General features: G+C 43.8%; 1 protein-coding gene across 2 annotated transcripts in view; it reads left to right on the top strand.

The window, feature by feature from the left end:
- Window positions 1–14485, top strand: part of GNPAT (glyceronephosphate O-acyltransferase) — a 57622-nt gene that overhangs the window by 29250 nt on the left and 13887 nt on the right. For both annotated transcript variants that reach the window (XM_044288754.1, XM_044288753.1), the window contains 6 exons: window positions 5802–5877; window positions 8453–8604; window positions 8691–8821; window positions 9784–10007; window positions 10643–10888; window positions 12433–12512. In XM_044288754.1, coding sequence (XP_044144689.1) covers window positions 5802–5877; window positions 8453–8604; window positions 8691–8821; window positions 9784–10007; window positions 10643–10888; window positions 12433–12512 — 909 coding nt within the window. The remainder of the gene's footprint in view (window positions 1–5801; window positions 5878–8452; window positions 8605–8690; window positions 8822–9783; window positions 10008–10642; window positions 10889–12432; window positions 12513–14485) is intronic.

Raw genomic sequence — 14485 nt, 5'->3', positions numbered from 1 at the left:
TGGTTTCCTAGCAGATATTCTACCATGAAGGCCTGATTCACACAGTCTCCTCTTAACAGTTGTCCTAGAGATGTGTCTGCTGCTAGAACTCTGTGTGGCATTGACCTGGTCTCTAATCTGAGCTGCTGTTAACCTGTGATTTCTGAGGCTGGTGACTCAGATGAACTTATCCTCCGCAGCAGAGGTGAGACTCTTGGTCTTTCTTTCCTGGGCGGTCCGCATGTGAGCCAGTTTCTTTGTAGCGCTTGATGGTTTTTGTGACTGCACTTGGGGACACTTTAAAAGTTTTCCCAATTTTTTAGACTGACTGACCTTCATTTCTTAAAGTAATGATGGCCACTTGTTTTTCTTTACTTAGCTGCTTTTTTCTTGCCATAATACAAATTCTAACAATCTATTCATTAGGACTATCAGCTGTGTATCCACCTGACTTCTCCACAATGCAACTGATGGTTCCAACCCCATTTATAAGGCAAGAAATCCCACTTATTAAACCTGACAGGGCACACCTGTGAAGTGAAAACCATTTCAGGTGACTCCCTCTTGAAGCTCATCAAGAGAATGCCAAGAGTGTGCAAAGCCGTAATCAAAGCAAAAGGTGGCTACTTTGAAGAACCTAGAATATGACCTATTTTCAGTTGTTTCACACTTTTTTATTATGTATATAATTCCACATGTGTTAATTCATAGTTTTGATGCCTTCAGTGTGAATCTAAAATTTTCATAGTCATGAAAATAAAGAAAACTCTTTGAATGAGAAGGTGTGTCCAAACTTTTGGTCTGTACTGTATATGTAGGAAAAGGATGGAGAGGCTGCCTGGTCTGGTCTGATAGACCTTTTTTGACTAGCTGCAGAAGTGAGGGTTGCACAGGATGAGAAGGTTGCGGGGTGGGATGTTCATTCAAATACCGTATTTTTCGCCCCATAAGACGCACTTTTTCTTCCCCCAAAATGGGGGAGAAATGCCCCTGCGTCTTATGGGGCGAATGCGTGCAGTTTTACATCGCTGGCAGCGATGTATCAGTGAGCGGGGACTCGGGGAGGGACTGGGGGGAGGGTCTGGGGGCCGGCAATAGCGGCGGGGCGGTGCAGTCAGTGTAGTATAGCACCGCACCGCCGCTCCAGTATACTAATAAAAGATGTAATTTTCAAATAATAGTTATTAAACTTGCCCCCTTAGTCCTATTACTAACTTACATCCTAATCGCCGCAGTAGAATTCAGGGCGGGCGGACGGCAGCGTAACTCTTGTCACGTGCCTGCGCCGCCTACTTTATGAATGAAGCAGGCGGCGCAGGCAAGTGACGTCAGTAAGAGACGCGCCGGCCGGCCGCCCGTCCTGCCTGCCTGCACTACAGCAGTGATTCGGATGTAAGGTAGAATAGGACTGAGGGGACATGTTTAATAAATATAAATTGAATATAACATCTTATTTTAGTATACTGGCGGCGGGGGCGATCTGTGGATGGCACAGTTATGGGCTGGGGGGGGGGTCTGTGGATGGCACAGTTATGGGCTGGGGGGGAAGGTCTGTGGATGGCACTGTTATGGGCTGGGGGGGGGGTCTGTGGATGGCACATATATAACAGTGCCACCCACAGATCCCCCCCCCCCAGCCCATAACAGTGCCATCCACAGATTCCCCCCCCCCCCCTGTAACAATGCCATCCACAGATCCCCCTGTAATAGTGCAAGCCACATATGCCCCCCATAACAGTGTCCGTCATCCACAGATCCTCCACATAACAGTGTCAGTCATCCACAGATCCCCCACATAAGTGTCAGTCATCCACAGATCCCCCAGTAATAGTGCCATCCAGAGACCACCATTCGTTCCAAACCCACCAAACACACAGCACACCTTTTGGTTCAAATTTTTTTTTTGTTATTTTCCTCCCCAAAAACCTAGGTGCGTCTTATGGGCCGGTGCGTCTTATAGGGCGAAAAATACGGTATTTGGTGCGGGGCCCAGTCTGTTCTAACTACACCACTAGTCAGACATCTATGACATATGCTGTGGATATACTATGAATCTTTAATGATGGAAAAAGTCTCCAAAGGGATTCTGTCCGCAGTTTTGACAGTGCTAACTGCACTAGGCTGTTAAGGGCATACAAACATAGGGGGTCATTTATTATACTTAAATATGGCTATATTAGGCGACTTCGCCCCACTCACACCAGGTCTAAAATTGTGGGCGGGGAAGGGGACGGCTGGTAGGCCCGTCTCATTCATCATTTTTTTACACCTGTTTCAGGCATAGAAAAAGGTCTAAATGTAAGACGGCAAGGAAGCTGTCTCACATTTAGAACTGGCGTTGGATGTGCTGAATTAATGGAGAGGCCGGTGCCTCTTCATAACATCGGTGAAACCACAGCCAGCTGTGGGGATTTATTAAGACCAGCATCTAAAACGCGAGTCTATATAAATGTACCCTGTACTTTTTGTGGAGCTTTTATCGGGAACTGCTTCACAGCCCCTTCATCAGCTGTCACTCAGAGCAGTAGTGGTCTCCTGGTTGAATCCTGCCGCTGTCACTCAAAGGGGAAGAGATTTGAAGCAGCTTAATGCTGAGAGCACTTCGCCGTGAATCTCTACCTCCACTGCACTTAAAGAGTAAAATTTCATATTCTCACTACTCCTGATGATAAAAGATCCACAAATGTTATGTTTGTACTGCTCTCCCCAGCCTCTACCTAGTGCTGTCAGCAATGTAGCATGGTTTAGGCGTTGCGTTGTGCGCTTTTCCATATGTTTGTATGCCCTTACCAGCCTAGTACAGTTAGCAGACTGCTGTGCATGTGCTCAAACAGTTAGACAGACTGTAGTTCTGTTTTATGATTTATTTTATTTTTTATTTTTTACATAATATATGAAAGATTTACCTTTTTACATTATATTTCATTTATGAAACTAGTGAACAAAATGTGAATTCTGATTAAAAATGTATGTAACAGTGAGACTGCCTGTTACATTTCAGCAGAACATATTTATTGAAGAGGTTACACAATGGCTTGGGGCAGTCTTTGATTACATTACATAATAACTGGAAGCTTTCTCGCCCATATTCATTGGGGGACACAGAGACCGTGGGTATAGCTATGTCCTCTAGGAGGCGTTGACACTAGTAAAAGCTGTTAGCTCCTCCCCTGGGAGCTATACCCCCTCCAGCCTGGAGAGAGAGCTTCAGTTTTTTCTAGTGTAAAAATTGCTCTGCAGGGATCTCCTGAAGATTTTTTTTATTTTAGTTAAATTTTTTTCCTTCATTTTCAGATGGGAAAACAGTGGACGCCTCGCCTCCCCGTTCTCCCGGGGTCGAGTTGCGCCAGTGCCGGTCACTCGCACTGCTGCCTCCCTCACAGAAGAGAAGGTGGTCCAGGGCAGCCTCGCTCCCCTGCATCCCGCCAGCCAAGGGGTCACCTAGGTCTGCCAAAGAGAAGACCTTCCCGCCATACCAGACTCCTGCCACTCTGGTGCCAGCTGCTGAGGAGGTGACCCTGCTGGAGAAGGTGACCTTATGGGCCCACTTAGGGAGGGTGAAGAGAAGATGAGGAAGATAAGGTGAGTACACGGGACTAGGTGAGTATGTTAACCCTCTCCCTCCCTCCCTATTTGGCAAGCATCGGGCTCTCTGCTTCTCCCTCCCACCCCAGGCCAGACACTGGATTTTTATCCCTGGGGCAGTATCCCTAGCCCTGGACCTTTTGGTACCTCTCTTGAGTCTTGACTAGTGACTGCCATGTCAGTCCAATGTAGTCATGCCTTTTCACTGCACATTCCGTGGCTAGACTACGAGACTCACCACGCCAGGCTGAGCGGGGGTGCTGTCACGACTGTTGATGGAGCTTTGTTCCTGGACCGGAACTCCCCTTCTATTCTTCCTTCTCCTCGAGGCAGGAGTTTTTTTCTCTCATCTTGGTCTGGTCAAAATTTTCGTCGAGAAGTGTTGCTACGCTATCAATACACGGTCGCTGACTGAACTCCACCGCCAGTGATTCTCATATCGTCTCTACTTTTACCTACCCAATGTGTTGATTTCTTGGCTTGCGGTTGGACATGCCTCATTCAGGCGTTCCTTTCTCGGTGGTTTATCAGCCAGCTTCTCAGTCTCCTCACAAGCCTCTTCGGCTCGGGGGACATTGGTGGACCACTTAGGCCCCATGCACACGGCCGTGTTTCACAGCCGTGTGCGGGCCGTGGAACCACGGCCTGGATCCCTCCTGAGAGCAGGAGCGCACGGCGTCACTGGTTGCTATGACGCCGTGCGCTCCCTGCTGCCGCCGCAATACAGTAATACACTGGTATGATCTATACCAGTGTATTACTGTACTGTGCCAGCAGCAGGGAGCGCACGGCGTCATAGCAACCAGTGACGCCGTGCGCTCCTGTTCTCAGGAGGGATCCAGGCCGCAGTTCCACGGCCCGCACACAGCTGTGAAACACGGCCGTGTGCATGGGGCCTTACCGTTTCCGTGGAGCGCTTCCCTTTAGCAGGGGTGGATCCTGCGGTCCTGGGTTTTTGGTTGGCCATTAGTTCCTTACTGGGTCAGGTTCGGCGCTGTGTATCCTTTCCAGCGTCCTCTGACTCACCCGGGGCCCATAATACCTTCCTTCAGGGAATGGCACATACGGTTCCTCCATACCGTCCTCCTTTACCGCCTTGGGATCTGACCTTAGTCCTTTCAGCGCTCCAGAATTCTCCCCTTGAACCCTTGCTTGAGATGTCACTCCGACTCCTGTCCCGAAAGGTGTTTTTTTCTTGTGGCTATCACATCCATCAGATGGGTGTCCGGGTTTGGGCACTCTCTTGCAGAGAAGCTCCTGGTTCTGACCGGGATAAGCGGTTCCCCGGCCCGTTCATTCCTTTCTCCCGACGGTGGTCTCTGATTTCCACTTCGATGAAGAAACTGTCCTTCTATCATTGTGTCCCTCCCCTTCACACCCTAGGGAAAGGGAGTTAGATCATTTGGACGTTGTCAGGGCTCTGACGATTTATTTACCAGCCTCCGGTTCCTTCCGGCGTACAGTCTCTCCTTTTTTGTCATCCCGGAGGGTCCTCGCAAGGCATTGACGGCCTCCAGGGTGGCAATTGCACGTCTGCATTTGCTTAAGCATACTGCACCCGGGGCAGGGTTCTCCCCTTCAGTGTCACGGCTCATTCCACCAGAGCGGTGGGCGCTCTTGGGCTCGGAGGATTCAAGGTGCGGCCGTGCATTTGTGCAGGGCGGCTACTGTCCTCTTTACGCACATTCACAACATTTTGCCAGGTGCATACTTATGCATCGGCGGGCGCCTCCTTTGGGCCGCATGGTCTTGCAGGCGGCAGTTCTTAGTTGCCTGCAGGGGCGTTTGCTCCATGGGTCTGTGTTTTTCCCTCCCTGTGGACTTCTCTCGGACGTCCCACGGTCTCTGTGTCCCGCAATGAATATGGGCAAGAAAACAAGATTTTTGTAAAACTTACCAGTAAAATCTCTTTCTCGCTCTTCATTGGGGGACACAGCACCCACCCAGTATTGTTGTTCGGCCTCGGTCGTGGCTATTGCTGGTTAGAACCTGGTTCGGTTCTTGCCATTGTTGCTGTTCCACGTTTTTTTTCGTTGGTTAACTTGCTCTCCTACTGCTTGTACACAAACTGAAGCTCTCTCTCCAGGCTGGAGGGGGTATAGCTGCCAGGGGAGGAGCTAACAGCTTGTACTAGTGTCAACGCCTCCCAGAGGACATAGCTATACCCACGGTGTCCCCCAATGAAGAGCGAGAGATTTTACTGGTAAGTTTTACAAAAATCTCGTTTTCTCCCACAGAATGGATACGCTCCAGTAGAGTTCTTTGTTGAAGGCCAAAGAAGCAGAACTTGCAAGACATTAACACCTAAGTTTGGTTTGTACGATTGTATTGTCTTTTAAAATGCTAGTTAGACCTTTTAGTATGGCATAGCAAACAGAGGACAGCGGGTGCCTTTTTATTCACTTAAATATACCCTCTAGTCGGGGTGATAAACAGATGAACTAGATCTAGTCCTCTCAGCCTGGTTAGGCCACTGATAAGGTGTTAAATGACAAATCTGTGCTGATTCATACAGAATCTGCCTGCGCTATCAAGTCATGCACAGCTGTGCTTTGTGTATGGTACTATGTGGATGAGCTAGGTACTTTATTGCAAGCAGCTCCATGCTCGCTCATTTCAGCAATGAACAAACCACAAGGATCTACCATTAAAACAATATTACAGAAAATGGCACTACATTTACTTAAAACCGCAGGCATTACAAAAGCTGCTCATACACATTTATCCAAGTTAGTCATCATGTCCCAATGTGCAAGTGAACATCGCCATGGCTGAAAAGACAAAGTTAAATACAATGTAACAGCTTTGTCTGCTCATACAAAATACAAGAACATGAAATATATAATCTAATGCTATACTCACTATATAAATGAAAGTGAGATTCTTTGGAATCATTTTTGATTAAAATTATTTGTGCCCATCCGCCACAGCAAGATGATCTCTGTTGGATGGGAAACTATGCTTAGTGCCACCTTTACTGGTGTCATGTGGCTTCCTTGAATTCAGGGTAAGCAGATTCCACATGAAACATATACTGAACACACTCTGAATGCTTCCTTTCCTGGTGCTAGCAAGCCTCCAGTAAATACAGGGAGAGCAAGCTCCAGTTCTTTATTGTACTTCATTAAAATCAGCCTGCGGAAAAGATGGATTAGTAAGGAGTGCACAACTAGACTGGAGACAGCCAAACCTCCAAGTGCATAGTGCAAGACAAAAAACAAAGTTAGTCTACTTTCACATTCGCGTTTTGGCTTTAAGTTTGTGAGATCCATTCAGGGCGCATTCTGAATGTTAAAGGATCAGCTCAGAATGCATCAGTTTGCTTCCAATCAGTCTCCATTCCGCTCTGGAGGCGGACACTAAAACGCTGCCTGCAGCGTTTTGCTGTCCACCTGACGAAACTGAGCCAAACTGATCCGTTTTCTCTGACACAATCTGGCACAATAGAAAACTGATCTGTCTCCCATTGACTTTCAATGTAGTTCATGACGGATCTGTCTTGGCTATGTTAATACAAACGGATCCGTTCATGACAGATGCATGCGGTTGTATTATTGTAACTGATCTGTTTTTGCAGATCCATGACTGATCCGCCCAAAACATGAGTGTGAAAGTAGCCTTAGTCAGTATGCGTGGCAGATTGTCACAGATAATTTTGACCAAGAATATTTGCAAAGAATCTCACTTTCATTTATATAATGAGTGTAGCATTAGTTTATATATTTTATGATCATGTATTTTATGTGAGCAGAGTGCTGTTGCATTGTATTTTAATTAATACGCATTAATGTTGGTTGAACACGGTCAACAATCTATCACTGCTGTGTCCTTGCCAGCTCTAACAACTGGCAGCTCTGTATATGTGACATGTCCCTGGTATTAGTTACTGAGTGCAGGAAAGAGAGAGCAGAATGGGACTGTCGTCTCTTGGCGATGACAATAATATGCAGTAGCAAAGCACACTTACTGTCAGGGCAGAATGAGGAGTGGGGCTGCAACGTTTTGTGCGCTAAGTACTGATAGTTCAATTGTGCCCTCTCTTCCCTGCACTTAGTAATAGAGAGAAGTACAGGAAAGAGAGACTTATTAGCACTGGCAGCAAGTCACACAGTCATGGACACAGCAGTGGGCTGGGGTGGTGAGATAAGAGGCAAGCTGAGAAGCTTGCCTCTGTATGTACACATACTGTAGCGCTCAGGAGAATGTTGAAGAGGGATTCTCCTTAGCAATGCTCAGTGCCGCTAAAAAAGTGCTTTGTACCCTATTTTCTAGTGAAAACCCGTTTCCCTAATAAAGTATGTTACAAAAATGTTTAACACCCGTGTCCCCACACTATACTTCACTGCTACAATTTTAGCTATATTTACTCATTTTGACCCTAATAATGAAACTTTCTACAACAAAGGAATGGCATTACCATCCCAGGTATTATTTCATTGGTGGGCAATCTGGATTTGTCTGGAATATTTCTTTCAGTTGAACTGCATTTATTATGAATACTTTTATGTTTTAAAGGGGTAGTCCGGCCATATATATTGATGACCTACCGGGGGAATTTTGAGCACACTTCTGTTTTCAAGTTTGGCGTACAAGGTTCGGGTTATCTAAGAATTCCGTTATGAATTTCGCTATTATAACTTATGGTCCGTGGTAGCAGAATCCACAATGGAATTCTTAGATAACCCAAACCTTGTACGCCGAACTTTAAAATAGAAGTTCGCTCATCCCTAATCCCGGCATGTCAGACCTCCGCCGATCAGATATTGTTGACATATCCTGACGAACGGTCATAAATTTTTATGGACAGACAACCCCTTTAACCTATTTTTGTAAAAATGTAAGTTTTTAATATTCATGTCTATATACTTGTTTTTGGAATTGTTTGAAGGACTTCTAAGTGTAGTCATGGAGCCATTTTTCAAAGGAGAAGTGTTTGATACTTACCTGGTGCCAGTCAGTATCAGCTATGAGAGAATACTGGAGGAGTCACTCTATGCATATGAGCTCCTTGGAGTGGCAAAACCTAAGGAATCTACTTCAGTAAGACCTGCTTCAGTGTTGTTTGTGCCCTGTTGTTACTTACGGTTACTACAGTTCTCATTATTAGCTTTCATGTCTGTCTACAGGGATTGATCAAAGCCAGGAAAATTCTTAGTGATGACTTTGGAAGTATTCATGTATCTTTTGGGAAACCCATGTCATTGCGGTCATTGGCATCTGGCAGACTAAACCGCTCTCAATATAACCTTGTTCCCAGGTATATTGTTTCACATCTTTTAATGTCTTAGCCATTTCTCAATGGTTTTGCTTAGAGTCATTTTACACTGGCCAATACAGGGCAATGATTGATGGTATTACAGCCTAATAAGTGACTGTTTAAAGGGCTTTTCTATAGGTCAGGGCAAACTGTATGGGGAAGAATGAGACATTATTTGGTCCCCACACAGTTTACTTATTAACAGCAGCATATACCCAGTTTACACAGACCGAAGAGCTGCATAAATGATGCCACTATCCGACGACTAAACATTGGCTTATTTCTCTACTGATTGCTTCATATTTACAAGGGCCATTGATTGGGAATGAGAATCCTTATAAACGCTCATTTAGCTGATTATTCGAATATTGGCCCATGTAAAAGAGCCTTTACCTAATGCCTCATGTACGTGAACGTATTTTCTTTCCGCTTCCGTATTATTTATTTTTTGCGGACCGTATACAGAACACAAAAAAACCGGAGTATACTCCATGTGCATTCCGTTTCCGTATGTCCGTATTTCCATTCTGCAAAAAAATGCAACATGTCCTATTATTGTCCGCATTACAGACAAGGATAGGACTGTTCGGCAAGCTGTCCCGTTCCGCAAAATACGGAATGCACACGGACGTCATCCGTATTTTTTGCGGACTGCAAAATAGATACGATTGTGTGCATGAGGCCTAATGCAAATATGCACCAGTATTCCTGATGGGATGTGAAAGTTTGATGAGCTGAATAAAATGTGTCCTTTAGCATAGTTTTGGAATGCCATGACAAATACTGTATGTAATTATTATTAGCAAGAACCTTAAGGCCAGCGATACAAATGTGACATGTATGATTGAATATGCCATGGAACTGTTCATACAAAGTTATAGACTGTACATGTCCGTGTCAAGTACATTGTGGTGTGTTAGTTACAAAAGGTCAACATAATTTTTGGTATTTGAACATTTCAGACATCTTTCTCAACGACCCTCAAAGGAAATCCAAAAGTTTATCTCTGATGTGGCCTACAAAGTGGAACTTCAGCAAATCGCTAATATGGTGCTCAGCCCTGGAGTCTTGATAGCAGCCATTTTGCTACAGAATTTTCCATCTCTGAACTTCAGTTTGTTAGTTGACAAAACCATATGGCTGAAAGATCTAACAGAAGCCTTTGGGGGATGTCTAGAGTGGCCTGGTGAGTAAGCTAATGATATCCCTACCAGGGCTGTTAACTCATTGATCATTTGCTTTGTAGCATTAAAGTAGTATTCAAGTAAAAAATATTAAATTTTTGTGTATTTGTGTATTCACACTTTTCTAAGGTGAAGGTGGGGCTATTGATGTGATTTGAGGCAGAGAATGAAATGGCCATTGAACAACTATTGATAAACTTTGGAGTCAATACTTTGGGACACAGATCAATTAGTATCACACGGACAATATACACTTTCATATCATTCCATAGAGCCAATGAGTGATCGATTGTTTCCAGTTCTAGCCTTACTCAGTGGTATGTTCCCAATTCAAAAATAGACCTAACATTTGCTGTTATTTTTGCATCCAAAGAGAGTAATAAAATAAATGGGAAAATAAATACACAATTCCCAGGGCACTGTTCTTCAAAAGTAAAGAAAAAAAAACTGTCTTTTACTGATAAAAGCATTTGTGTAACATATTTCAAATAATTAAAGGGGTTGTCCATGCCCCATATACAGAGAATGAGCACGCAAGCCAATGTGAAGTCTAGTACTCATGCTTTGTGATTGCTGACTTCATCTTACTCCTATGTGTGTCTTTTTGTTTATTTTCTCATTCGTTTATGTCTTTTAGATAACATGTCTGCTAGTAAAGTAGTTCGAGCCAGCATAGATCTCCACTCAAATATCATGAAACTTGCTGATGGAGAAGTAATCTTGTTTGAGAACAAACCAAATGATATTCTTACAGAAGATCAAGTCTTTATCCGGGCTGTTACTTTGCTCATGTGTGCCTCCTACAGGAACCAGATGGTCAATATGTATGTACGACCTGCCCTGGTAGCGCTAGCTTGTAAGATGACATCAAGCTCTTCAAGAGGTAGGGGTTACTACATTGTCTCCTTATGGAGAATTATTATCCCTCATTTACTGCACTTCTGGTTTATCTACAGTCATCACAAATTGCTTTAGATTTAGATGCAGTTGGATGAACATAATAAAGAAAACAGTCCAGTGGGGCCCATACAGTTAGGAAAAACGCAAGTGTACGGAAAGCATTTGAAGACGGATCCGTCTTCAAAATGCTTTCAGTGTTACTATGGCAGCCAGGACGCTATTAAAGTCCTGGTTGCCATAGTAGGAGCGGGGAGCGGGGGAGCGGCATACTTACAGTCCGTGCGTCTCCCGGGGCGCTCCAGAGTGACGTCAGAGCGCCCCAGGCGCATGGATGAAGTGTACATGCGATCACGTCATCCATGCGCCTGGGGCGCCCTGACGTCACTGTGAAGCGCCCCGGGATCCGCATGGACTGTAAGTATGCTGCTCCCCGCTACACTTTACCATGGCTGCCAGGACTTTAGCGTCCCGGCAGCCATGGTAACCATTCAGAAAAAGCTAAACGTCGTATCCGGCAATGCGCCGAAACGACGTTTAGCTTAAGGCCGGATCCGGATCAATGCCTTTCAATGGGCATTAATTCCGTATCCGGCTTTGCGGCAAGTGTTCAGGATTTTTGGCCAGAGCAAAAAGTACTGCATGCTGCGGTATTTTCTCCGGCCAAAAAATGTTCCGTTCCGGAACGGAAGACATCCTGATGCATCCTGAACGGATTTCTCTCCATTCAGAATGCATTAGGATAATCCTGATCAGGATTGTTTCGGCATAGAGCCCCGACGACGGAACTCTATGCCGGAACCGGCCAACGCAAGTGTGAAAGGGCCCTTAAAGGAGTTGCACAGAATTACAAAAAGTATGTCTGTCTGTAGACTTCTGCTATTGTAGCTCATCCCCACTCACCTAGATGCATGGGCTGAGCTCCAATGCCACACGCATACCTTGGGCAAGAGTTTTTGAGGAATAATTAATAACGAGGGTGTAGCCAGATCCACATATTTATTACAAATTAGTATACAAAGGACACAGGGGTGCACACCAGCATTGGTTTACAAAAAATAAATAAAAAATAGGAATGTTTGACATGTAGTGGGCTTTAGTACAGGAAAGAAAGAGCACAATCCAGAGGTAAAGCTGGGTTACCTCCGTGCTATCAATTTCTATCGGTCTCTAATAGAAGTGCCAGTTCTAGGACTTTTATGCTTGGCCATCCACATTAGATAGCTGTCAGCCATCAGCTGTCTCTCCTGAATACTACATGCACTTGCACTCTGCTCGGCCAAGCATGCATGTTTTAGGTGGGGAGAAAGTTGCAGCTAGACTTCTCTAGCATCAACTTATTTCCTCCAAAACTAAAAGATCGGGCAGTTGAAATCCAACTCAACTGCCGTCTTTAAGAGTCCAAAGGTCCCTATACGCATTAGATGGTCGGCCAGCCCCGCCAATATTTGCAGCTTCAGTCGACAATGAACTTACCTAATATAATATATATATAATTTATTTATTATTATAATTTTTTATTTATTTAAGATGATGTTTCCAAAACGTTTTCCTTCTTGAGAAATCTTTTTTCCAAAGAATTCATTTTCTTTCCTGGGTTTGAAGAGAAGGTAAGAATTTATTTAATTAACTCAAAGTGATAAGTTTAAATTCCTTCCAGCTCACGGACATACTGAGGATAGGCCTTCACTTAATAAAAGGCGGACAAGCTCTTTAATCCCTTAAAGAACAGGTCTATTTTCATTTTTATATTTTGCATTTTTCCTCTCCATGTTTCAATAGCATAACTGTTTTATTTTTCCGTTCACATAGCAATGTGAGGGATTTTTTTGCAGGAAAAGATGCATTTTTTAATACCACCATTTAATTTCATGTCTGTATTGGGGAAAAAAGGGAAAACCATTCTTCTTTACCCTGTAGGGTAAAATAAAATAAAAATACATAATTCCACCAGGGTTTTTGAGGTTTTGACATCACAGCGTTCACTGTGCGCTAAAAATTAGATGATGTCCTCATGCTGTGGCTCAATACAATTGTGGCAATATCAAACTTGTATAGTTTTTATTTTGCTTATTACGGTACTTTAAAAAAAAAACTTTGAAAAAACTTCTTTGCATCTTCATATTCTGACAGCCATAACCTTTTTATATTTCTGTCTACAGAGCTTGTTTTTTGCATAACAAACTGTAGTTTTTATTGGTACCATTTTTTTAAAATCACGGTTATTCAATTTTTTGGGGGGCACAAGATGATTAAAAAAATTCAAATCGCATGTTTTAATTTTTTTTCTGTTACGGTGTTCATTGCACAGGAAATTTGTATTATTATTTTAATAGTTCAGACATTTTTGGACGTTGATGCCTAATATGTTTTTTTATTTTTATTGTTCATACATTTTTATATGTAAAAGGGGGTGATTTAAACTTTTTTTTTATTTATTATTATGATTATTATTATTATTATTATTAAGTATTAGCCTGAACCTGGGATCTTTTGATTTCTTGTCCTATTCACTCTAGTAGAGATCTATTAGAGTGAATAGGATTTTTACACTATCCCTTCTGCGCCGTACCTTGTGCACAGAGCAGCAGGGAACTTACCATGGCAGGCCTGGAAGGCTTCAGCAGCATCCTGGCTGCCATGGTAACAATTTCACTGCAGGGTCTCTGATTGGTAGGCCTAACTCCACAGGCCTAACTCCACAGATGCTGCAGTCAGTGTGGAACGTGACAGTTGAAGGGTTAAATGATGGGGTTCAGTGGGATCAACGTTCCCCATCATTGTGGCTGGGTGCCAGCTGTATAATACAGCCGGCACCCACCGCGTAAGAAATGGGCTGACCGCAGCAGCTTGCTCCATACAATTGCAGGTGCATAATGCTGTACATGTACTGCATTATGCGTTAAGGTATTAAAGGGGTTCTACGGGAATTAAGAAAATGAAAATACTTAAATATTGCTTTATAATAAATATATTCCTAAATACCTTTCATTATTTATAATGGCTCATGTTGTCATCAGGGGAAACAAAATGGCCACCGTCCTGTTAGTACACACAAAATCTGTCCTGATCACACAGCAGGACAAGTTACTTCACATCACTGAGCTAAAGAGCTTCCCCATCTCTGCGCTGCCTGTCAGGGATTATGATCCTGAATACGCATGATAAAATGTTGAATATAACAAAACAATAACAAATACAGGTGCACTCTGCAGTCTCACTAAACCCTCAAACTGATTTTAAAATTGAGAGATTATTCAACATGTCCTACGGTGTAGAACATGTCTAAGCTCTGGCTACTTGAGAAACCTTGACGTGGTGCCCGGGCTTAGACATGTTCTACACCGTAGGACATGTTGACTAATCTCTCAATTTTAAAATCAGTTTGAGGGTTTAGTGAGACTGCAGAGTGCACCTGTATTTGTTATTGTTTTGTTATATTGTTATATTGATTATGACATACGCACTTGTTACCTTGTGTGAGATGTCTATTGTGGTACTTGTGGTTCGCCGCGGGCATCCTCCACCGTATGCATTTTGCTGGGGATCGCCATTAGCAATGGGCCACAAGTGCAGGATTTGC

The sequence above is a fragment of the Bufo gargarizans genome, chromosome 4, assembly GCF_014858855.1.
Source record: "Bufo gargarizans isolate SCDJY-AF-19 chromosome 4, ASM1485885v1, whole genome shotgun sequence".
NCBI lineage: Eukaryota > Metazoa > Chordata > Amphibia > Anura > Bufonidae > Bufo > Bufo gargarizans.
Note: the sequence above shows the minus strand (reverse complement) of the source record. Positions and strands in the feature narration are given on the sequence as shown.